At 41.3% G+C, this 23,514-nt stretch overlaps 1 protein-coding gene across 1 annotated transcript in view; it reads left to right on the top strand.

Moving 5' to 3' along the window:
* Positions 1 to 23,514, top strand: part of nbas (NBAS subunit of NRZ tethering complex) — a 130,764-nt gene that overhangs the window by 52,202 nt on the left and 55,048 nt on the right. Inside the window, exons 34-41 of the mRNA XM_028397428.1 lie at positions 567 to 680; positions 2,664 to 2,821; positions 4,383 to 4,466; positions 6,275 to 6,451; positions 8,125 to 8,238; positions 9,278 to 9,401; positions 14,248 to 14,324; positions 14,654 to 14,791. Of these exons, the coding sequence (XP_028253229.1) occupies positions 567 to 680; positions 2,664 to 2,821; positions 4,383 to 4,466; positions 6,275 to 6,451; positions 8,125 to 8,238; positions 9,278 to 9,401; positions 14,248 to 14,324; positions 14,654 to 14,791 (986 nt within the window). The remainder of the gene's footprint in view (positions 1 to 566; positions 681 to 2,663; positions 2,822 to 4,382; positions 4,467 to 6,274; positions 6,452 to 8,124; positions 8,239 to 9,277; positions 9,402 to 14,247; positions 14,325 to 14,653; positions 14,792 to 23,514) is intronic.

Here is a 23,514-nt window from a genome sequence, read left to right as displayed (position 1 = left end):
ATCTCAACTCCCATTCTTTGATCTTCAGTGTGCAGGTTTGTTCAGAAGTTGTGATCCTACCCCCTACTATGCCTCTTTTGATCCTCCTGTCCTTACCCTTTTGTTTATGGAGCTTACACACAGATCAGAGGGGTTGTCCTGAGCGCCCACATGAATCTTAACACCACACCCAATCCCACCAACACTAAGATATTTAACCAGATGGTCAGGTGGGCTTTTTTTTAATATTTCATGGTCTCTCTTGAGATGAACAGACACAGCAATCACCTCATTTAGGGTAGACGCCAATTATTATGTAGTCTCAAGGCCTGGCTGTGGTGCAGCTAATACATGTGGACATCCTTACATTTCAACCTTGAGCCTGTGTGCAAGCACACCCATATGAAGATCTAAGATCTCTTAAGAGACTCATTAAATCAGATATTCTAAGCGATATGCAGGATTATGAGACTTGCTGTTTAGCATTGACATGTTGACATGTTTTCAAGATGAAAATTAATTCCCAAAGCCTTTCATGTTTGTGTGTCGTACCTTTAAGATGAATATCTGTGTGAATGCATGACTAGGAGACGATGAGGCTACACGAAAAGGCCAAGTGCTGACCCTGCTGGCGGAGCAAGCTCTACAGTGTCTGGACTTCAAGGCCTCTTACATCCACTGTCAGGACCTAATGGCTGCAGGTGAGTAGCCATCCGTGAAACACCACAAAGCACACAGGCTACAGTGTGTTCCGACTTACTAAAAGGATTATTCCTGGGTATGTGTTGTGTCCTTTACGTATGTATGAGCCAGGTGATTTTTCCTACCTAGAAAAGGGAGCATTGAGGGAAATGTACTAGGTCGGTCGAAGTTTGCAAACTCTAGATGTCACTAAGGCCTTTAAGAAGTTATTATTGCAAATCTTGGGCAGTATGGAGAGGAAAAAAAGATTCTACTGAACATAAGAAACAAAATGAACCACCCTTGACACCGCGGTTGCTATAGGAATAAAAAGAAGAAAAATGTAACGCGACCTCCATCATATCCCTGACCTCAGCATTAATGTTTTCAATGCAGGAACAAACAGGCCATTTTCCGGCACACACTTTTACACATACCTATAGTTTGACCGCCAGAACTTGCTCAAGGATGCACATGTTTACAGGAGAAGCTCTATTATCAGCTTGTTAAGTGTTAAAGCTAAGGTTAAGGCTAATGGGGTAATATAATAAATCAATATCTCTTGCCTTGTTCTACAGGGAATTATGCTAACAAAAGCAGTGCCCATTTTTCTGGCTACCTAAATTATACCCTGCTGTTGAAAATCATGCTTAAAAACAGGAGTTGATGCTGATTGGTTGGCGCTGGTTTAGAAGTTAAAAGAAAAAAAGTAAACTAAAGCAGACTAAGAGCAAACATGACCATGCACTGATGAGGAAAAAAATGGTTTTGTAGACTTATTATGTGAGAAATATTGATTTATGATGTCACCTTATGAGCCTGGTGGGTTTTACAATGCAGTGGAAACAAACACATCACCTGAGGGGGCTGATAAGAAGCAAATAATCAATCACTGAGTTCCTGCAGTCATGCATTCTGTGTAATTTGGTGCCATGTACTTGTGTGTTCTTTGGCAACATTAACTTCTCAATTTAATAGATCAGACAAAAATGCTTAATTGTGCTGTATTTTTAAATTCCCAATATAGCTTTAATTTCTAAACCACTTATCTGGAACTGAAATCCACCCAAATACAAATCATAAACATTAATGACTAAAATGGAACACACCCAAGTTGTCATAAAAAGAAAAAAAAAATTTTTTTGGAACCGGCACAGCGTCTACAATGCCAGAAATACAGACGGAGTGCAAGACACACACACAGACTGTGTTCTTTCACCTGTTTAACGATTTGAAAATCAAACATTATCAGAGATTTTAGTAACTACAGAGGTGTCTTTAATTATCACTTTCATTGTGGATTGTGTCTTTACTCTAAACAACTGCTTATCAGCTGTAGACGTGTTACATCCTTCTTCTGAGCATTCTTGCATTGGAATGCAAAAAAGAGGAGGAAAGGAGGAGTAGATGTATCACAAATACCAGTCCAGTGTAATATTCCTATTTCAGAATTTAAGGTAGTCAGCGTGATAATGATATTTTGTCTGACCCACCGTTTGATGTTACGCCACAGAAAAATGTAAGTGAATTTCATTGAGTCTTCCTGTGTAGATGAGTAAAGGTGTCTGAGAGAGGGAGAGCAGGTGTAATCAGATAAGCTGTGGACTGTGTTCTCAGTCTGCGAACGCGATGGGAATAATTGAATCTGTTTGAAAGAATGAAGTCAAGGCGGAGTGCTGGTCTCAGACTGTGATGAAGCTGGAACAAATGTAGCACAGTTATTACAATGTGTCGTGCTGATATTTTCCTCAAGGGGGAATGTGTTTTAGACTTAAATATGTATTAATATCCCATTAGCCTGAAGGTTGCTCTTTATTATATTGTCATATCTTTGTGTTATATCCCTGGTTTTTCTGTTCTAGACAGACTTTCTTAATGTTTCACTTTGTGTGGCATAATGTGTTAACAGGTGTCTGTCTAATTGGACTCAGGGTAAATAAGCGATGGATGGACACTTTCATTTAAAAGCCATTTCCCCTTATGTTGTTTTCTTTTTTTCCCAGGTTACAGTCCAGCCTGGGGTGTGTGCAGTCTTCTCGGTCAGTGTGAGGGTTATGGAGACCTGGAGGCCCGGCAAGAGCTGTTAGCCTTCTCTCTCACGCACTGCCCTCCAGACACCATCCACGCCCTACTGGCTGCCTCCAGTGACCTTCAAACTCAGGTTAGACCAACACGGGTTTGATGATGAATCACTATTTCTTGGTATATTTTTTTGTGTTTGACTGTTGCTGTCTGAAGCCGAAGGTCCACATTGTCTCGTACAGAAAGGGGAGGGCTTGTTCCGGATGCTTGACAGCGTGGCCTTTCTGTGAGGGGGAACACTTACTGAGTCCAGTGAGTCCACAGGGTAGCCCAGGACAGAGCTACCCCCTTCCTAACACAGCAGCAGGCCACAGTGTAGAAAGCACAACACCATGGTGTTATAGAATGTCCTCAGTCTCCTCATGAGATGGAGACAGCACTGGCCCTTCCTGTAAAGGACACTTGTGTTGTCCGACCAGTCCGGGTTATTGTCGATGTGAACATCCAGGTACTTACATACATCTGCCATCTCAATGTCCAGTCCCTGGATGTTCTGGAAGTCACTCACCATCTCCTTTGACTTGGCAGCATTGATGTGAACATCCTTGACCACCTCCCGGTATTCCACAGCGTCCCCTCTAGATAGATACAAGTCCAACAATGGCTGTATCATCAGAGAACTTCTCAATGTGGCAGCTATTGGAGTCATAGGTACTATTACAAGGAATTTTTCGGGGGGAAAATCGTGAGGGTCATGGCTCCTTACAACAAACACAAGGGTGCTTCTGTGACCTTGTGCTATATAGGCTAAGGGGTTTCCACTCCAACTGCTGCTACATGCAGCCATACTGCACTTTAAACACCACCTGTGTGCCTTGCTGCTGTGTTGTCAACTTGTTTGAATTGTAAAGCTGTGAAAACACATAATAACCTCTCACTCAGCTTCTCAATCAAAACATCCCTTCTATCTTCCCGGTGCATATGCAGTCGGTGTGTAAACAGCCTGTGCAATCACAGATTTTGGGCTGCGTGTCCTCAGAGGTGACCCTGAAGTTTGAGGCGATGAAGACATTTTTTGTCTAATCAGGTCCTTGTTGACACACAGAAATAGAAAAGCATTACTTGGCCTTTAAAGATAGACTGTGTGACAAAGCAGCTCAAGGCCACGAGGGAGAAGCAGAAAGGAGAAATTATCCTGCATGTAAGAGAAGGGAAGTTCAAATCACACAGAAACTAAACACAGACTTTTGACTGATGTCAGGCACTCAGAGAAATGATTCCCAGTTCTGCCATCAAAGATGAATTAGAGGGATGTTATTTGCAAGACAATAATAATAACAAAAACATAATGAATTAAAAAATGATTTTCTCCTCTTTCCCTGAATGTTTTGCCTTTTTTGGCCTTTAAAAAGTATTAGATTGATGAAACCACACAATCTGAGAGGAGGACATTACTCTGTGATTGATTGAACTTCTCAAAGCTCAGTCATGTGCAGCCTGTGGTGAGAAAGCTTTTTGGCTGTTGCACTTCGCTGCTTGCCTGCAAATTGATAAAGTGGTAACAGAAAACAAACTAAAAAGGGTTTCCAGGAACATCGTGATGAATTCCTCCTTTCACCAATCGGATAACATGAAAGAAACTAATTTTCCTAGTGAAAATAACAAATCTTATTTTTGCTCTGTTTCTCTCTGTCGTGCAGGTCTTGTATCAGGCTGTTAATTATCAAATGGAGCCCGTTATTACTGAGACCGATCGAGACGTGGATGAGACAGACTCCCCTCAGGTTTGTGGATGTGCTTCTAGTATATGTCCTTTGTCTGAGTTGTCTAAGTGTGTTTCTATCCTCCCTTTCAGTTTGTGTGTTTTCCTGCTTCTCCATATTTGATGAGGTGTAAATCTAGTGTTAAGGTTGCTCAGCTCCTTTGGTTTATTTATGCCTCCTCCCCTTCAGCACTGCTAGCTTTATGATGCCTTGAGTGGGTGTTAATGTTTCATGACTTGGCATTGCATCCCCTTTGTGTGTGGACAGGTGCTCATTTGAAGCTGTCTGTTGTCATTTTATTGTTGTATTGATGTCCTTAATTCACACTTGTATTTAAGCCACCTAGATGAGTATGTGTGTGTATCCACCTTGGCTATGCTATCTTAGGTAACTTAGAATGGTCTTCTTAAAGGGCTTAGTGACATCTAGAGTGTGCTGTGTTTCTTTCATTTCCTGACCCTTAACCCTCAGCCAAATAAAGTATTGATGAAGGGCACTAAAAGATTTGGCCCCAGCCCACTGGCCCTTTTAATGTTGTTTTACATTATTTTTTTTTTCAAATGTGTGCAGTGACCAGAATATCATAGTTAGTTTCAAGAATACCACAAAGAGTACACTACTCCATTTATTTATATGTTTTTTTTTTTCATTTTAATAATGCAGATCTTTCTGTATAAGAAGTTTCTTTATCTAAGTTTTAGTTCTAATTTCTCAAAATATATAATACATGAGGCAACTGTATACAATATATATGTGTTGAACTCATGTTGAACCTTTAATGCAAAGATACTGGAAAAACAACATTAAAAAAATAAATTATATATATATATATATATATATATATATATATATATATATATATATATATATATATAATTTATTTTTTTAATGTTGTTTTTCCAGTATCTTTGCATTAAAGGTTCAACATGAGTGAACATGAGACAGATAGAGGAGGAATAGTTATGAAGATCAGCATCACTCATATATTATATAACCTAGATAACCTAGATACGAAAAAGTGCAACAGTGCAGTTCCCCAACTGGCCACTTGAGGCTGGCTCAAAAAAAGTAAATCCTTACAGTGGCTCCAAGTTTAAATGAGCAGCCTTACAGGGGTAATAAACATGTTTATAGCCCAACCACAGCATCCTAGTCTCAAAACATCTCTGATTTTTTCATATATTAGTGCATTATATCATATAAAAAGGACAGTTTTTGGTTTATGAGAGAGATCTTGCCCCTTGTTGTATTAAGCAGACACATAATTTAGATATAATTTAGCATCAGTGCTCTCTGTAGCTTATTGCTACATTCTAAAACATAGAGGTTTTACTAAAGTACTGGGTGTGTTTTCAGGGTGTTTGGGTCAAGAAAAGAATCGATAAATACATTTTTATATATAAAACTGTGTAATCCCAGTCCCTTCACTTCAAGAGCTACAGATTTATTTATTTATTTTTTTGTATAATCAATCTGCCCAACACAAACTTAAAAGTGTCCTTTCCCTGTGTGACTTTTGGCAACTTTTCTGTACAAGCCCTCATTTTATTTCTCTCAAATAAGAAGGCTCTGCTGCTTGAGCAGTACACTGCAATTCCCCTGTGCACCGCACAAACAAACACAGCCGTGCATTGGAGTGCTCCTCTCAAGTACCTAATAAAAAACCGAACAGAACCATCTCTAACACCACACTGATACTCTAGAGTCCTCAACTTAAAATGTGTCCTATGGTCTTCTGTAAGGAAACAGATGCTGATCTCCTTTACTTCTGCAGACTACTGTGACACACAAAATAACTTGGCTCTCATCTTGTCCCCGCTTGACCCCAGGCTTGTACGTCCACTGCAAGCTCCGCTGTGGGGACGGCAGGGGACCTGCTGCACAGGACCACAGCAAAGACCATGAAAGTGCTGACCACTACAGGACTGACCACCAAAGCAGTGCTGACTGCAGTGAGTGACCATCGCTGGTGGAAGGAGTCACTCAACTACCTCCGGCCGCTGCATGTAAGAATACACTGGCTGTCTTGTTTTATAATTATTATTTATATAATCTGTGGTGAACATACGAGCTGATTTCCGGTAAAACGAATGAATTAAACTGGTAGCACCGTTTTTCACCTTCATCTGTTGACGCTGTACAAGCTGTCAGTAGATTTTCAATTGGATTTAAGTCTGAGCTTTGTGGAGGCCATTCAGTGACGTTCATTTTGCTCTCCTGGAAGTAGTTCTTCACTAGAAAATCGGTGACACTAGAAGATTTGGTGTCCTTAAAGAGAAAACCACAACCAAGGCCCATTTTGGCTGCTGACTGCTTCAGGTTTTCTCTTAAGATATTCAGATAGTGTTTTTTTGTGATTTTTTTCCACCCTGACAAGACAAGACAAGACACTGAAGTGTCCCCACAGCATTATGCTGCCACGGCCGTGTATAACTGTGAGAACCTTGTAGTTTTCTTTCATCTGACCAAATGACACACTTCAAGTATGTGTAGTCTTTCTCCACGTTGTGCCTTGTATACATCAGCTTCACTTTGAAGTGTCTTTTCTGCACAAGTGGTGTTTTTCTCACAGTCCATCCTCTGTACAGGTCCTGTGACTGTCTTCTTTGACACTTCAGTTCTAGATTTGGCTACAATCATTTAGAAGTGTCTTGGCAATTGTTCTACGCTCTCAAGACACATCTCTCGCTAGTTTTGTTTTAAGAACCTTCCAGTTATAGAGATTCCAATCCTCACTTTAAGGTGCTCACAGCGTTGAAACGTAGACTACATAATATCAGTGTGTAACAGTGATTTGTACTATGGCTAAACAAGGAGCACTTTTCTTAGAAGGGCTTATATTACAGACCCTGGTCATTTTTGGTTTGTGTAAAGTAATTAAGGTTTTAAAATTTCTATGATCCCATAGACGGCACTTAGGTAATATTTGAAAAAGAATGATTCGTTAGTAATCCCAGAGGGAAATTGTTTAAGGCTGCTGCCAAGCAGTGTCATACAATGACTAGCAAGGCGCGCCACAGGCAGGGTGAAGTGTCTTGCCCAAGGACACACAACAATGACTTAGGGAGGAGTTGGGATCGAACCACTTCCGGTTTTTGGACAACCCTGCTATACCACTGCGCCACCGCTGCCCCCTTTGAGTGTCAGCAGATTAGACATGTCCTCATGTCTTTGCGGGTGAATAAATAGCAGTGTGCCGTGAAAAAGGCTTGACTGAGCAATTAGCAGAAAACAGAGCAATCACTATAGATGTATAGATGTTACTGCAGCGCCTTCCAGGCTCACTGTTTGACTGTGCATTTACACACAGACAGCTTGTCTGTCCATGCCTCCACATCGCACCTACTCTGTCTCGCAGACTTCATCTAAAAACAACCAATCAAGAGCTCATCTCTTGCATAATTAATTAGGCCTCCTGTTGAATATTTCAGTATCTGATGGTTGCTGGCGGCTGGGCCGGGTCAGTGATTGCTGGGATATGGGTTGATGGCGTCTCTGTGGTCTCAGCAGCAGTTGGTGGATGAGGGTTGGGGTTGGGTGTGGTGTCTGCGGATGCACGTTTCTACAGAGAAAAAGAGAGAAAAAATGGGGAAGATGTGTGTGTGTGTGTGAGACAGAGAGAGATGACAGTGGTGTGGGCATGTTGTGAAAGTTTAATGATGTTTTGATGGCTCCTCAGGGTCACGGCGCAGGAGCCACTAGCCAGGAAGGGGAGTGTGAGAACTCCAACCTGGAGCGTCAAGGCTGTAGCCCCTTTTATAAGGAACTCATTCAGGATCCCTATGTAGACACGGTGAGTGGCTTAAGACCATGCATTGTGTCTCGTGGCTCATTATTTTTCCACATTTCTACTGTCCATTTATTTTTAACCTCAGGCCAGTTCCTTCAAAAATTACGGCAAAAAATCCTTGAGACTAAGAAATTTAACAGTGCCGCTAGAAAGAAAGATGGTATCATAGCCAGCAAAAATAGGAGACAGCTAAAATATACAAAACGGTACACATAGCGGAAGTGTTTTATGAAGGGAGAGAGGGGGATATAAAAAACTCCAAAAGAAAAGAAAGTAGACAGAAGGAGTTATGGGTGTAGAAAAGAGCAAAAGTAAGAAAAGGAGTAGTTTGACCTTTATACCTAGAAAATGGTCGCCCTGGGCTATGACTGGGCTTTTTACTCTGAGACACAAATCATATGGATAGCTAAAAGAGTGGACGCGAGGGGAAACAGAGAAGGCCGATACATCTCCTCTCATGACATTTTAATAGGCCTCTCCAAATCCCTCCCTTCACTTCATCTCCAGCATTCATCCGTCTTCCATCATCCATCTACCAATAATTGCTCCCCACGTCAGTCTGTCTGCGAGCCGGCTGATCAATGGGATTAGTTTTTACCTTAACACGTGCAATGAAGGAAGCGGAGAAAGGAAGGATTGGCTGATTGAGAGAGAAGGAGAGACAGATGCAACAAGACAGAAAGATGGATAGAGAGAGTGTGGTAAAGATAGACCGGAAACATTCAGTGTTAAAGCGATAGCTCTGAGGCCATTCGGAGAAGAAGCTTCATTGTTCACCGCTCAGATGCTTGAGAAATAAAATAGTGTACAAGAATCCCATAAATGACTTATCAAAAGGTTGCTGAAGAGCTTTATTTAGCTCTCAAGTTCATTTGTTTACTCTGTCTCTCATCTGTCTGTCTGACTCCATGGGAATGAGGATGCTCAGTCATCTTAATCACATCTCACTGTGTTTTTTGTGATCTGTTCTGTCTTCTGAGGGGATTTCCTTAGTATAATGATAAGTACTTTATCACTCTCTCGGCTCCAATCTGTCTTTTAGACTCAAGATGTGTATTCATTCTACAAAGAATTGCCTCAGGAAAACTTCGCAGAGGTCTTGCTGAGGACAGGGAAACTGGCTGAGGCCAAAACCGAAGGAAAAACGCAGTTTCCTGCTACAGAGGGTAAGCATGCAGAAATGACCTACGGTACATATATGACACGCAGACACACACACACACAAACACGCCCTGCGGTCATTTGCATCATCTGGTCAGAATACTAATAACACACACAAATACACACCGGCATTCTGCTATTTTCCTTTGCATTTGAGGTCAAGTTTAGCCACACAATTTCGTTATGTTTAGGTAAAGATCATAGTTTGGGTCTTGGTTGCCATGGCAATGGATCCTACACCATTTTTTTTAGTTCTCCAGAGTCTGAGCCATGAATATTTGAAGGTTTTTTTTTATAAAATCAAAGCACCTGCAATGCACCCTTAAATATTTTTTCCATTGATTGTGGACTCAATAGTGGCAGCCTCTTGACATCCTGGCTTTTGCTGATATCATTAGTGTAGGTGGTCTCTCAATTTTACCCCAAACTTTGTGCCCCTGATTAATTTTACAAAAAAGTTGAACTCTGACTGAATTGATCGAGTGTTCAGTTTGAGTTGGCTCTAGTTTGAGTCATTCCCGGGCCATATGTCTTATAGTTGCTGTTAAAGGTAGGGTAGGAGATTTTGAAAACTCAGTGAGAGTCAGCCAGATTTCGAAAGTAAACACACGCCCCTTTCTCTCAGAGCTCACCCCGAAGCCACGCCTCCCAATCACATAGACGCGCATTACCTGAAGACGAGCTGCGGTCTGTGACTTCGGCCATCATGCACGTACCTCTCTGGTGCAGGCAGAGCAGGAAGAGAGTGATAACCAGCCAATACTCAGCGCAGGGTCCACCCGGAGGATTGGCTGATGTTTTTAGTGTTTTATAGCTTCCACAGATGATTCATATTCTTCGTTTTAATGCGAAATTGCCGAACTAATTGGTTGCTATCGGATTGTAAAGAGAAGTTACACTAATGTAACAAAAAGTGCCTCAGAATGAAATCTCCTACCCTACCTTTAAAATATGCTCTGCAGTAAATTCGTTTTCACAGTGTATTTGTACATGCTGTTGCCAGTTTTGTTTTGTATTAAGACTTATTTTCTAGTGTGTGATAGAAATAAAACTTTTGCTGCAAGATGCACAGACAATATTCTCTGTATATTTCAGACATATCTACCTTTTTCCTCCCGTTCTGTTTATTGAATTGCACAAAGCAAGGACCTCCTTTCCCCTTGTCGTCAGCCTGCAGAATTGTCAGAGGCAGATTCGAGTGAGGGCCCTTGTCATGACCACTTGATTGATTTGTGTCGTGTGTGCCCTGCCTACAAAACATTTTTTTATGTGCAGGAAATCGGATCAAACCATGTTGTGTGGAGTTAATGATTCAGAATTGCCTGCAGGTTCCCACTTCCCAGATCATTTGGTGAAATCATCTCCGGAATCTCATACGTTTTTTAAACTTTAATACATCAGTGAGCTTTTCCTGTATTTTATTGATCTTTTAAACTGTCGTCAGAGTGTAATTTCTCATTGTGTATTTATACCTTGAGCTGCTTTGCCGTGTTTTATCCTAGTGAAGCTGTGTTATTTGGCTTGGACCGTGCCCTCTCCTCTGCTCATCTGTCTTAGCCACGGAGCCCATATGTGCTGGACTAAGGGACAACATGGGAAGAATAGCCTGATATTGATTAATTAATGTATCCTCACGCGTCCCGCGGCAACAGTAAATAATGATGCATCACTGCGGTGATACGAGAGAGATAGCATCAAGTCAAAACATCAAGGCCACGCTGCATGATGGATCGCAGCTGCTTGCCAAAATCAATGCCACTACAAAAATAAGAGCAAACCTGTGTGTATGTGTGTGTGCGTATGAATACTAATACACTCAAAGAATGCAAGGTGCACTCTTTGGCCAGGGAGGACCAATGCTTTGATATGCATCACACACATATAAACACACGTTTGTTTTATCCAAGCCGAGCTCTCTCTCTCTCTCTCTCCCCCTCTCTCTTCCTGTGCCACTGTCATTCAAATGAATATCTTCTTAAAAGTCACCTTCTCTTCAGAGCTGCCTCGCAGTGCGACGTGTTGAGAAAGAAAGAAAAGCCAGTCTGGATGGGATGGCGTCCGATAACAACGTTCGATTAATGACTGCCGTATCGGCCCGCCACGTTGGCTGTCCTTAAAAAAAAAAACAAACCGGGAGATGGCCTTTAAGAAAATAAATACATTGATTTTTCACCTGGCCCAGATAAGCTGGTGGTAATTAATGATGACACAAGTGGAAAGTGACTCAATGGGATTGAGTTAAGTTAAGTTTGCAGATTGGTGCACTTGATGTGAAGAGAAACACACACACACACACACACACACACACACACATATGGATGCATGACTCCCTTACACAGCATGGCGTGTTGCCATTGGCCACACAGGGACCAGGCCATAATCAGTTGTTTTTCACACTGCCTGCACAAATGATATAATAATAAGTCAGTGTCTCACCATCCTGCGAACAATGTGCTTGTGTGATTTAGCTGACATCGGAGTAAGATGTGTATGTGGATGTGCACACGCACAACCTGTTTAATGCACTCACCTTTCTATGTGGTGTCTGTGTTTTACTGTCTCTCTCAGTGGCAGAAATATTGTATGCTTTAAAGTCGGGGTTATCTATTCTGTGTGTGTGTGTGTGTGTGTTTACCCCTCTGGTAATTCCTGTCCCGATGGTATCAGTAGCTTTATAGAGGCGTGTAATCAGCTCATTCTGAGGTGTAGCTCATTGAAACCCAGGGGGTAGGAGAGGAGGGGAGAGCAAAATGAGAGGAGGGGGAAGAGGAGGAGGGTGGGCACACTGTTTAAGAGAACTGTTATGGCTCTTTAAAACTAGTGCATCACTCCACCTCTGCTCTCACACGTACACGCTGAACCTCCAACTGTATGTGTCAGGTATCAGCAGACATTTGTGCGCGCACATATGCATATTAGAGTGCATTTTGTTCTCTGGTACCCTCCCCCCCCTGCCTCTGTCTCTCTCTCTCTCTCCCAGTGTCCATGCTCTACTTTTCTATGTCTGTTCCATTTTGTCTCAGGCTCTTATCACCAGCACAGGCTTCTGTTCTCCTTGGGTCTGAGACTACAAAGTGATTCTGTCGGCTTCTCTCTGCTCTCTCCCTCCCGCTGTTTCCTCAGAGTGAGCGAGTGAGTTAGGGAGTGATTAACTCACGGCATCCACATGCTAACAGTCTTTGGTGTTCACCTCATAAATTCACGCATTTTTTTTTTTTTCAGTTGTAATTGTGTGACTGAAGTTGCGCGTTTGCACATTCTTGCGTGTGACTATTGCTGCCTTGAGGTAAACAGTTTGGGGGGAAAAAAGTCAGTGCCTGCGTCCAAATCTTTGTGTATAGACTCCAAATCCCATCAGCCACAGAGGCACTGCAACAAACTTGGACTGAGTCCCATTTTCTATACACTCTATATGCTCACAGACTTTGAAAACTGTGGTCAGTTTTTATGCTAAATAAAGCTTTTTACTACACAAAGCAAATCCAGAGCTGCGGGAGAAAATAACAGGAATTGCAGTTGGCAGTGATGCAGGTGTGTTTGTGTGATTAAATGTTGCAGCGATATTATGCAGAAGCTCCCTTTATTTTGAGTGGGAAGTTTCCATTCACTGTTCTAGAGTGTTTTTCCTGTAATTTTAAAACCAAATCAGTTTACAGTAATACACAGCTGATAATGTAAGGATTCTGATGTAAGGTGATGTTCCATGTAAGAACCTGGAAACATAATGTTTTGCTATTTTTGCATTTTTACAGTAAATAACAAGCAATGTACGTATACACAGTACTAGGCCTGCCACAAACAACTATTTTGATAATCGAATAGTCACCGTTTATTTTTGCGATTATTCGAGTAATTGGATCACGTGTAAATGTCGTAATTTTCGCATAAGTACGGCAACTAATGACTATTTCAATAGTGGACGACTACTTTGGACCATCACTAACAAATCATGCATTCTATACCTGAGACATGACATGGATTATGCCTTCATTGAACCTGTTGGCTCTTTATGTCTGAATCAGCACCTTGGTTAGCTTTACATGAGAATCATAGTGTTGCTAGGTGTGATCCGGCCACATTACAACATCACAACATCACATTAGAAACAGGGCACCAGGCATGAGCAGGCTTCAGATGACCTGCACAAGCTTTTGTCTGATGTGGACAGAGACTTTTATCGAACCACATGCAGAGGTTCAACAGAGTCAAAATCAGGCCAACCTGTGTCACATGGGTTTGCCTAAAAGAAGCCAACGAGTAGCTCTATGGGCATATCTGTGGTTTAACTATGAAAAGAGCAGCCACACAGGTGAATTTTGGGTTTTGGTAATCAGTCTCCTGAGTCTGTTGGGACTAATTTTTCATTCAGGGGAGTCTTAAAAGTGCACTTCAAATAAGACTGGACTCATCTGGAGAGCGCTTATTAGAAGTGGGCTTGTACTTAATCTTTGAATAATAAATACTCTCTGTGCAAGACACCAGACACTCTCACACACACACACACACACACACACACTACCATCCCACATTTCTGCACAGCATACGCAAACATATGCACACAGACACAATAGCCCAGCAAAAAAAAAATGGACAGAATCCCAGAATTTGGGGGTATTTTTAAAGACGCTTCTTGTTTTTCCCCCCGCTTTTATTCTCATCTCCATCTATTTTTACCCTTTCCTCTGTTTTGTCTGGGCCCAGAGAGAGGTATATGCTGACAGGCACTGTTGCCTGTATTCAGCAAACATTGGATGAGACTCGTCCAAAAGGGGAGGGTTGGTTCTTAATCCTCGCTGCTTTAGTTAAAGTCTTTTCTTCCCCTCTCTTTCTCGATCTTTCCATCCTTTCCAGTTTTACTGCAGCTGGCCAACGATGCATTTCCCAGGGACATGATGCTGGCTCTGTCCTACTTACTGGCCCTGCCTCAGGTAGGTGAACACACACACACACTCATGCACACACACAGCAACAATCAGAGTCAAACTGGCAAATAACTCCCTTCTTGATTCAAGATTGTTTTAGATTAAAATAGACAAAAGCTGATCAAAAGCCTTAAATTGTGACCTCTCAGGTATACAGTATATAATGTGACTTGATTATTTAACACTTTGTATGCTGTAAACAGGCCTACCTCACATCGGTCTGTCTGAAAAACCTGAATTGTGTGATTAACAGTCTTGAAATGCTATTGTTTATTTTCTTTCTAATTTGTGATTGAATATGTAAAATGTTGAATTCTTTCTCCTCATACATGCAGGTTTTAGACGCCAACAGGTGTTTTGAGAAGCAGTGTCACTCAGCCTTGTCACTCCAGCTGGCTGCCTACTACTACTCCCTGCAGATCTACTCCCGCCTCACACCATGCTTCAAGGACAAGAACCACACACTCTACCAGGTCAGCACAGAATGTCTGCTCCCTGTGTGTGGGTGTGTTTGTGTGAGGCTTCATCCTCCATTCTTCTGGTACCTCACATGACATGATAGATAAAGAATGTGAACTGTTAAAATTCTCAATACACTTAAAATGACATATACTAAAACAATATTTTTGTCACATAGATAAGATATTACACAGTTTAAATCTGTGCAGACACAAAACATTGATCTGTTTTTAAGATCTCAGATTGCAGGTTTTAGGTCCATAGTGGTGGTGGCAAGTGGCAATCTCCACTGTAAAATCAGGCCGAAATGGACATCTCAAAAACTGCAGTTCCTGGCCACTTGAGGCTACCCCCCACCTTTTTATCCATTTTTGTTATTTGCTATTATGCTTAAATCAGGTCAGGCTCACTGTGAATCTCAGGTGCATCTCAAATTGTAAACTACCTGCCTAGCATAAAACAACCAGCAATGGGCAGCTGGACTTGAATCAGTGGTCTATGAATATGAGCATGTGTGCAGGAATCACCTTTCAACACCACTAATGCAATCAATGCAACAAACATACTTATAATACTAATAATGAATATTATGTTACTTCCATCTTTGTACAGGAAACGAAATACGTTTCATTACCAATCGGGCAACATGCCTTGTCTCTTGTTAGCATATTTTCACATATTGTTACATTTTTTTGCCCATCAGCGAGTGGACCTGTAGTGACTTATGCATCTCATGATGTCACACGTATACCCTCCATAGGCATCTCAGGTGAATTTTACAAGAAGGGAATATATATATATATATATATATATATATATATATATATATATATATATATATATATATATATATATATATATATATATATATATATATATATATAGTGTAGAGAGATTATTAGAGGAAGCACATTGTTCCTGGGTAAAGTGACATTAAAAAAGGCTTTACAGTGATGTAGGAGGCAAAAAAAATCTACATAATCAACCACCCACAATGGAACAAACAGGGAAAATAACTATAATTATCCTTTTACGCATCAGAGTAATAATCCTCTTGTGCTTTAATCTAAAACCAACGCCAGTCTGTGTGTGTGTGTGTGTCTGCTTCTGTTTTGTAATGTGACTGCGCACATGTTTGTTTTATTCCACATTCATAAATGAGCATGATTGACTCTTTGGATTGTTTAATAAGAGATCAACAAATGACCCCGCAAAGTTAAATTTATTGTGTATTTTAGAAATGTCAAATGTAATTTTTTGAGCTGTTGTTGAAGTAAATAAAAGACAACGTGAGAACAGGAGGGAGAATAGGAAGAAGAGGCTGCAGAAGAGAGGTGGTGGTGGTGGGTGTTCCGGGGAGGGAGGTTGATTGGCAGAGAATGAGAAAAGAAATGGCTCTGACCTTTTTCTTGAGTGGACCGTGGCTCTCATGGGTTTTAGTCCAGGTAGAAGGAGTGAGGTAAAATGTTGAAATAAAAAGACCGGAAGAGGAAAAGAGGCAGGCAGAAGGAGTGGATAAGTGTGTCCCAGTTGACATTCAAGGTCAGGATGGGCCACAGGAACGCACACTTTCTTACCTTTCCTACACTCTTAAGCTAACAAAAATACACTCAACACTGTGCACAGATGCTCTTCCACATTACACACACATTTCCTGCATCCTAATAGCAGTAATCACTCCTCAACCTCCTGCCTCAAGTGAAGTTCAAGTCCATTTACTTAAAATGTATACAGCCTCTCCTCCTCTGCACTACACTTTAGTAGTTTTAGCTCATTTCTTCATTCTTTGGTCGTTTCTTTTTTTTTCAGTTTTACTCTGTTCGACCAGAATGAGTGCTTGTTATCATTGTGTTCCAGGTCTTGCCTTCACTCAGCTCCTATTGATGAGCAAGAGGCAGGTTTTACTTTAATAGTGGTTGAAGCAATATGGAAGAAAATCTCTCCTCTTTCTCTGCAAGTTTTTCCTCTTCTCTCCCCCACTCTGTGCACTCAATGCGTTCCCTCTCCTTTCCTTCCCCCTTCTCCCCCTCTTTGTCAGTACATTAAATGAATAGCTTTGTGTGTGTGACAGTTCTGGTTTACGTGTTCCCATGATGATTTTTTTTCTCTGTCCACATTATGTTGCACTTTATGCTATCGTTCCTCGCTCCTTCTACACTCTGTTTAGTCTTTTTTTTTTCTCCTCCCATAGGCCTGCCTTACTCTTGTCAAATCTTGTGCCTCTCCATTCACAATACTATCTTGACTGTGCATGCTTCATACATTTCTCTTGTGCTTTCTTTAGCTCTCTCTCGCTTTCTCTTATCTTTTAAGGGCACGCATTGTACATAGTGTGATATTTAATTTCAGATATGTATGACAGGATGTGGGTATCTCTATTGTGCGCACACACACACACACACACTTGCTTTGCATAGCAGATGAGCGTAGCTGGGAAGAATACACACCAAAGCATGTGTTTTCTTTTAATGCATGCTTTTGTTTCCATGTAGTGTGAATATCTCCAGTCCAACGTGTGTGTGCGTGCCTCAGCGTCAGATCATATTTTCCTGTGACAGCGGGCGGCGTATTTGTGTGTGTTTGTGTGTGTCAAGCTGTCTCCACTCTACTTGAAGAGCTGTAACACTGTCTCAATAACTCTCACGCTCTTTCAATTCTCTTGTCACTATCACATAATTTCATACCCAAGCAATAAGACACCAAACACTCAAGCCACTAAAGTCATTCAGTTGCAAATAGGAATGGAACTCTCTGAGGGTTTACTCAAGGTGTTTGATATGTTTTTAAAGCCTCAATGAACAGCCTGTTTTCTTACCGCTCGTGCAGAGAATGTGTGCAAGGAGAACATTAAGTCTGAGGATGAAGGAAGCACTGTATGGAAATCAATATAGCTTATTTTAGTAGATTGAAACATCACAAAAAATGTCAATCCAGTGACCTGCCGAGGGTTCTTTTGAAAGATGACAAGATGATTTCAGATGAATTCACAGCGGGTTGATTTATGCTTGTCTGTCACTGAGAAATTTCAGGAGATCTTTGTAGAATAAAACAGGCAGTGGTTCATCTTTGTGGTTTCACAAATTGATTGAAGTTTTATGGAGCCAGCTGGGTAACATCTTCAAACCAGTTTCCAGCTGCTAGGAGATGCCCCTCACCTTCTAGGATCCACCGTACACAAGGCCATTCATGCACCTAAGAGCACCTTACCACCGCCATGGACCCCATAGGCATTCTTGTCACAGATCAGCCAGCTGTATGTGTAGTACCTTAGCTATGGTGTTGTGTGTTTGCTGCAGTTATATTCATATATCTCAGTTAAGTTTAAACAACACATTGAAAGCACCGTGTAGCACATTTGTTCACTACATACTTCATTGATCCCTATGGGGAAGTTTGCCCTCTGTGTTTGACCCTGTTACTGTGCTACAATGATTTAGCAACAGAAAACAGCCACAGCGCAGCTACGGGACCAATTCATGTTCTAAAGGGGAAGTCAGGGACAGAAGCCAAAAAAAAATGACACACGTATCTCACACATCTGTTGTTTTTTTATATCTTGATCTTTACTTTCTGTCCAGGTTAGGACCAATAGAACAGCTCCCTCACAGTTTTAATGGCCAAAAATGTTATTAGAAAGATTTTTTCCAATCCTTTCAGTATGTACACTTATCAGTCGTTGCTGTGTCACATTTTGGCACAATGTTCCCAGATACCAGGTACTCTCTGAAAATCACTTTCACTAAATAAAATAAAATCACTAAATATAGCTTTTTCGGCATAACTCATACATACATGCTTTGCGCTAATAGTTCCTCATATTTGCAAACATCTACATAGAGAGGGCATTGCACCATATTACATGTGCTGTAGCATTTAATCAAAGTATGACGACGGAACGCTGTGTTCTTCTTGTTCAGTGGTCTTGTACTAGCAGCTAAAGGGTCGTTGCAACATTCAGCTCTCTGCTTGTTGAGGATTCTGCTGGTGACTGTTGACTTTCAGGGTCTGTAACCTGTTACTTTTCCATCTGATTGTGGCTCCCAGGCATGACGGAGCAGTGCAGGGCTCAGCGACACGGAGGCTGGGTTTCCATTATTCCCCAAGGCATAATGAGCAGATTTCCACTTGCTTGCACTGGAAGTTTTCATTACACTGACTTAAAGTGCTCATTTGCGACACAGAGGTGCTCATTTACAGTAATTGTTCTATTGGTGATGCTGTGCATTATTGCAAATTAGCCCGTGTTTATGTTAAGTGTGTTCAGGTCTGTTTACCTGTGCTTTCCATTTTTTTTTAATGTGTGAGTTTTTCCTTAATTGTTTGTGTATTCGTGAGGAATCCTGTGCTTAGCATAATTTTAGCCGCTGTGCATTGTAGTAAAGTGCTAAGTCAAGATATATTTTTCAGTCAAGCATTCATCTTGGCCGCAGTCGTTGTTTTCATTCATTCTCTGACTTATTGAGTATTGATCACCCACACACACAGAGAGACAAAAACAGCAAGCATGGCTCTGCAGTCTGTCATGCAGAAAAACCGCTTAGGTCTTTGCACATCTCATTACGACGGTTAGTTTTAGAATCGACGCCCACAAATCATCGCTAGGTGTTTACTTTCACATCAGATAGAACCGGTGAACTGGAAGAAAATATTTCCTCATTCATATTTTTACATTTTAAGTTTATAAATGTGTTTTCGGTTCCTCACTGTGTGCAGCAAAGTTTACTAAAAGAAGTCACTAGAAATAGATAAAAGCACGTCCCTAATGGCATTGATGAAACAGCACTTGCCATTTCAAACAGTCATTGCAGATGGGTTTTTAATTCATGGCCACAACATGGAATCTAACTATATGTGGTGGGAGCTGACCTTGGGGAGTGCTGGACCACTGAGCCCAGCTCCCTGTTGTTGAATCGACCAGAATAATGAGTTAGACTGAGTGGCTTCCCCATCACAGGAAAGCACTGTGAATACACTGACTTTGCCTTCCTTTTTTTTTGTACCAATTGTGCACTTGTACAAATTGCACTCTTGTACCACAATGATTAGCAGTCTATATTCTACCCATGGGAGCCCTGTAAAGCTGAAAAGGCCCTATTAGATAAATATGTGCTGTAAATGCACTGTTGCAGCTGACTGGGACTGTAGTCTCTAAAAGCTTTGATTAGATGCGCAGGTTTGACAGCGCTGACTTACTGCTGCTCCTCTTTGTTTGTGGTCTTCTTGGCAGTTTTGTGCGATCAGACCTCCTTCATGTTGTGGAATGACCCACGGCGCAGCTAAAAGCTTGTTTATGGAGTAAATATTCCTTTCTCCTCTGCTGGCATTCCTCATAATTATGCACACATATTGTATACGGCAGTGGTGCTAATGAGGCCAATGACTGTATAGCTAAATGTTAGGCATGACATAAATACAGCTCATTAACAACATTACAAGGTTACTCTCTAGAGAGCGGAGAGAAATAATGTGTTGAATACCAGGCTAATCAGAAAAATGCTCCATATTTATATGTGAATATGAATATTTTTTGTTTGTTTGTTTTTTTTAGCACTGATTGAATTTAAGGGATGATAACATAACATGCAAACCATCCTCTTAAGCACCCCTGTATGAACCGATAATGAGAAGAAATTAACAAGCGGCAACCTTCGGGGCTCAAAGTGGAAGCCCATGCGGAAGTGTCAAAACTTGTAATTCACGCTGCAACAGCTGGGGGTTGGCTCCAAAAGCGAGTAATTTCCCATAGACTCCCATGTTAAAATGGCCGATTTCACAGCAGAAAAGAACATGTTTACGGCCTGGTACAAAAAATCGCTGTGGTCTCAGATGATAGGTTCTCTTCTAGTGTCAATTGTAGGGGGGGTGAATTTTTTTACAACTCACTCGTTTCAATTGTATTCGGACTTAAAATTACGCCTAATTATGGGCGTTGCCGCTTGAGTGACAGACAGTTGACGTATCACAGCGTGAGTTTCCTGCTTCCACGATCGCCCGCCCCCCTAAACCCCGCTCGTGCCCCCCCTCTTTGTCCATATTCGGAGTTTTAGTTGACGTGACGCTGCCAACATGGCGTTGGTCATCACGTCCCGGAACCTCCCACTGAGACTCAAAACGGCTCTTCAGAAACAAACGGGTGACGTCACGGAGGCTCTGTCCATAGTTTTTACTGTCAATGGAAATTAACTATTTACATACTCTGGATTCAGAGGGATACCATGTTTTGGGGATGGGTGGGGGTGGGGTGGGGGGGGACCATATTTGGTCAACACATCAAGGAAATCCATTCAGGGTTAGGAAAGTAGTTAAAACAGTAATACAGCCAATGACTGTGTGACCGAAGATGCATAAAGACATAGGCAGGAGGCTGGCACTTTAATGAGCATTGACCTTGAAAGTGTGTGGAAGCAGCATGAATATGTATGATAGATCCTTACACACACACACACACACAGTGCAGTGTAGGTAGACTGCAAGTCCAGAATCTGTTGGGGGAAATTTTAGTCCTTCACTATTACGTTATAAATAATCTGACACCAATAAATATTTTCTTAGTTTGTTTCGTTGTCATTAGAAATGAACGTCCGTCCTCCCCCTCTCCTACCTTACCTGGCTGGCCATCAGCTGTCTAAACCTGGTCCTCCTCAAGGTTACTTCCCATTAAAGAAGGGTTTCTCCCTGCTAGTGTTCTGCCATGTTTGTTTCTTTGTACTGTATGTTGTGTGCGGCTTGTTTGTTGTTCTCCTCTTTCTCTCTCCTGTCTTCCTCCTCCTCTCCTCCTGCACTCGGCCGGGCATCAGCAGGAAACCCCTCTCTATTTATGAGCTTAATCCTGCTCCAGGTTTCCTTCCTTTAACATGAGTTTCTTCTCTCCAACTGTGGTTTCTTTAAAGCATCTAGCAACAATTTTAACTGTAAAGGATGCAACAGAAAAAATAAAAAATGAACTGTATATGTATTAACCCAACACCAAGCGGTCCCATGTTAAGCTTGTGAGCTTTCATCTTTCATACTCTAGGGTATTACTTTTAGAAAATTACCTGTATGAGGATTTAAAAACTCCCTCCTCTGTGTGACACCTATATCTAACGTTTAATTATTTATTTTTCTAACTCTCCATTGTACAAACAGTGTGTGAAGGTTTTTACACATCGCATTGTAAAACAGCGGGTGGAAAACAACACTGTGTGATGTAATATAAATATTTAATCACACAAAAAATATAAAATTGACAAACTCGAAGAGTTACTGCAACAATATTTTTTTAATTATTTATCCGTCCAGGCAGCTTTGGAAAAACAGGCAAAATGATTTTTGATGGGTGTCGAGTTGTGACTGAAACATAATAACATGGGAAATTAAGACTGACAATGAGAGCGCAAGCGTGGTTGAAAAGATTTGAGACTGTGACATTGACTTTTTATTTTTACACTGTTCCCTCTTTGGAAGAGGAGGGGGTGAGGGTGGGTGAGACCTGGGAGAGAGAGAGAGAGAGAGAGAGAGAGAGGGGAGAGCCTGTGGCAGCAGAGGAGTAGCTAAAAGGGGAACTGGCTTCTTCCCAGCTGTTTAACATCACACATCACCTCCTGCAATTCTATTTTACATACATCCTATTCTTTGATGAAAGGCTGTACACTTCTTTTTAAGCTGTTTTGAAATAGAATAAGCAAGTAATTAAAGCAGAAGAAAAGCTGAGAGGAGGGTTTTATTTGCTCAGACGGCTGGGATTGTGTGAAGGATACTTATTAGAAAGAAGAAGGATTTCAGAGGGATAAAGAATTTTGAGAAATGCAAAGGGGAAAAAAAACTGTTCTGAGAGTTGGTGGGTATAATCCAGATAGGACAGACTACTATAGAGGAATGACAGAGAGAGTGAAAGAGATAATGCAAACTGTGTTTCATCATGAAAAGCTTTATTTCAGCAACGTTCTTCAAACATCGGCCCGTCCATCACAGTTTCAACAGACTTTCTTCTCGCTCTCTTTTGTGTCATTCTACCACGTATGAAAAAAAAAAACAATGGTGCCAAAGTTGGTGCCAGCTTTAACAAATACTTCAGCTTTTACATCCCTATTTCTTTCCTCCTTCCATTTCTTGGTCGGCTTCCTATATATCTGTGCTACTTTTTAATATCCTCTCCTTTCTAGCTCTGCCCTTCCTGTCCTGCTTTTGAACTGTGAATCTGCCACCAGGACTTCTTCTATAAGGCCACTTCTAAAGACACACACACACACACATGCTGAGAGCAGGAGGAGGAGACAGGCACACACACACCTCTGTTTTTTAAGCTCACCCCTTTTCCAGCAGCCATAATTACCTTATGTAAATAAGATCAACAAATAAACCATCTCAGCCTGCGGGGCGACAGCATATAAGACTCCAAAAACCAAATTCCGGAGCTCATTTAATTACAAGGGGGGGGGGGGGGGTAATGAGAGAGATATAACACTCACCTACAGTACATCTCCCTCTGTGTGTCTCACACTATCTTTTTTCCCACAGGCTTGATGCTTGATGCACAGAAGCATCTGTACTTCCTGGAACATGTACCCATAATTTTGTGACATTAAGACAGAAAAAAAAGATGTACATTAAATTGCCTGATATAACCCAGGTGTGTCTTTCTGGAAGTAAAAAAAAATTATAGAAGAAAGGCCAGAAAAGTTGTTCAGCCTGTTCCCTTTTTATGCCGATTTTTTTTTTTTTTTTAAATTACTGCCATTTTGGAAAATTGGCCTCA

Source organism: Parambassis ranga, chromosome 24 (assembly GCF_900634625.1).
Source record: "Parambassis ranga chromosome 24, fParRan2.1, whole genome shotgun sequence".
In the NCBI taxonomy this organism is placed as follows: domain Eukaryota; kingdom Metazoa; phylum Chordata; class Actinopteri; family Ambassidae; genus Parambassis; species Parambassis ranga.
The sequence above is the reverse complement of the archived record's forward strand: the minus strand, read 5'-3'. Positions and strand labels throughout refer to the sequence as shown.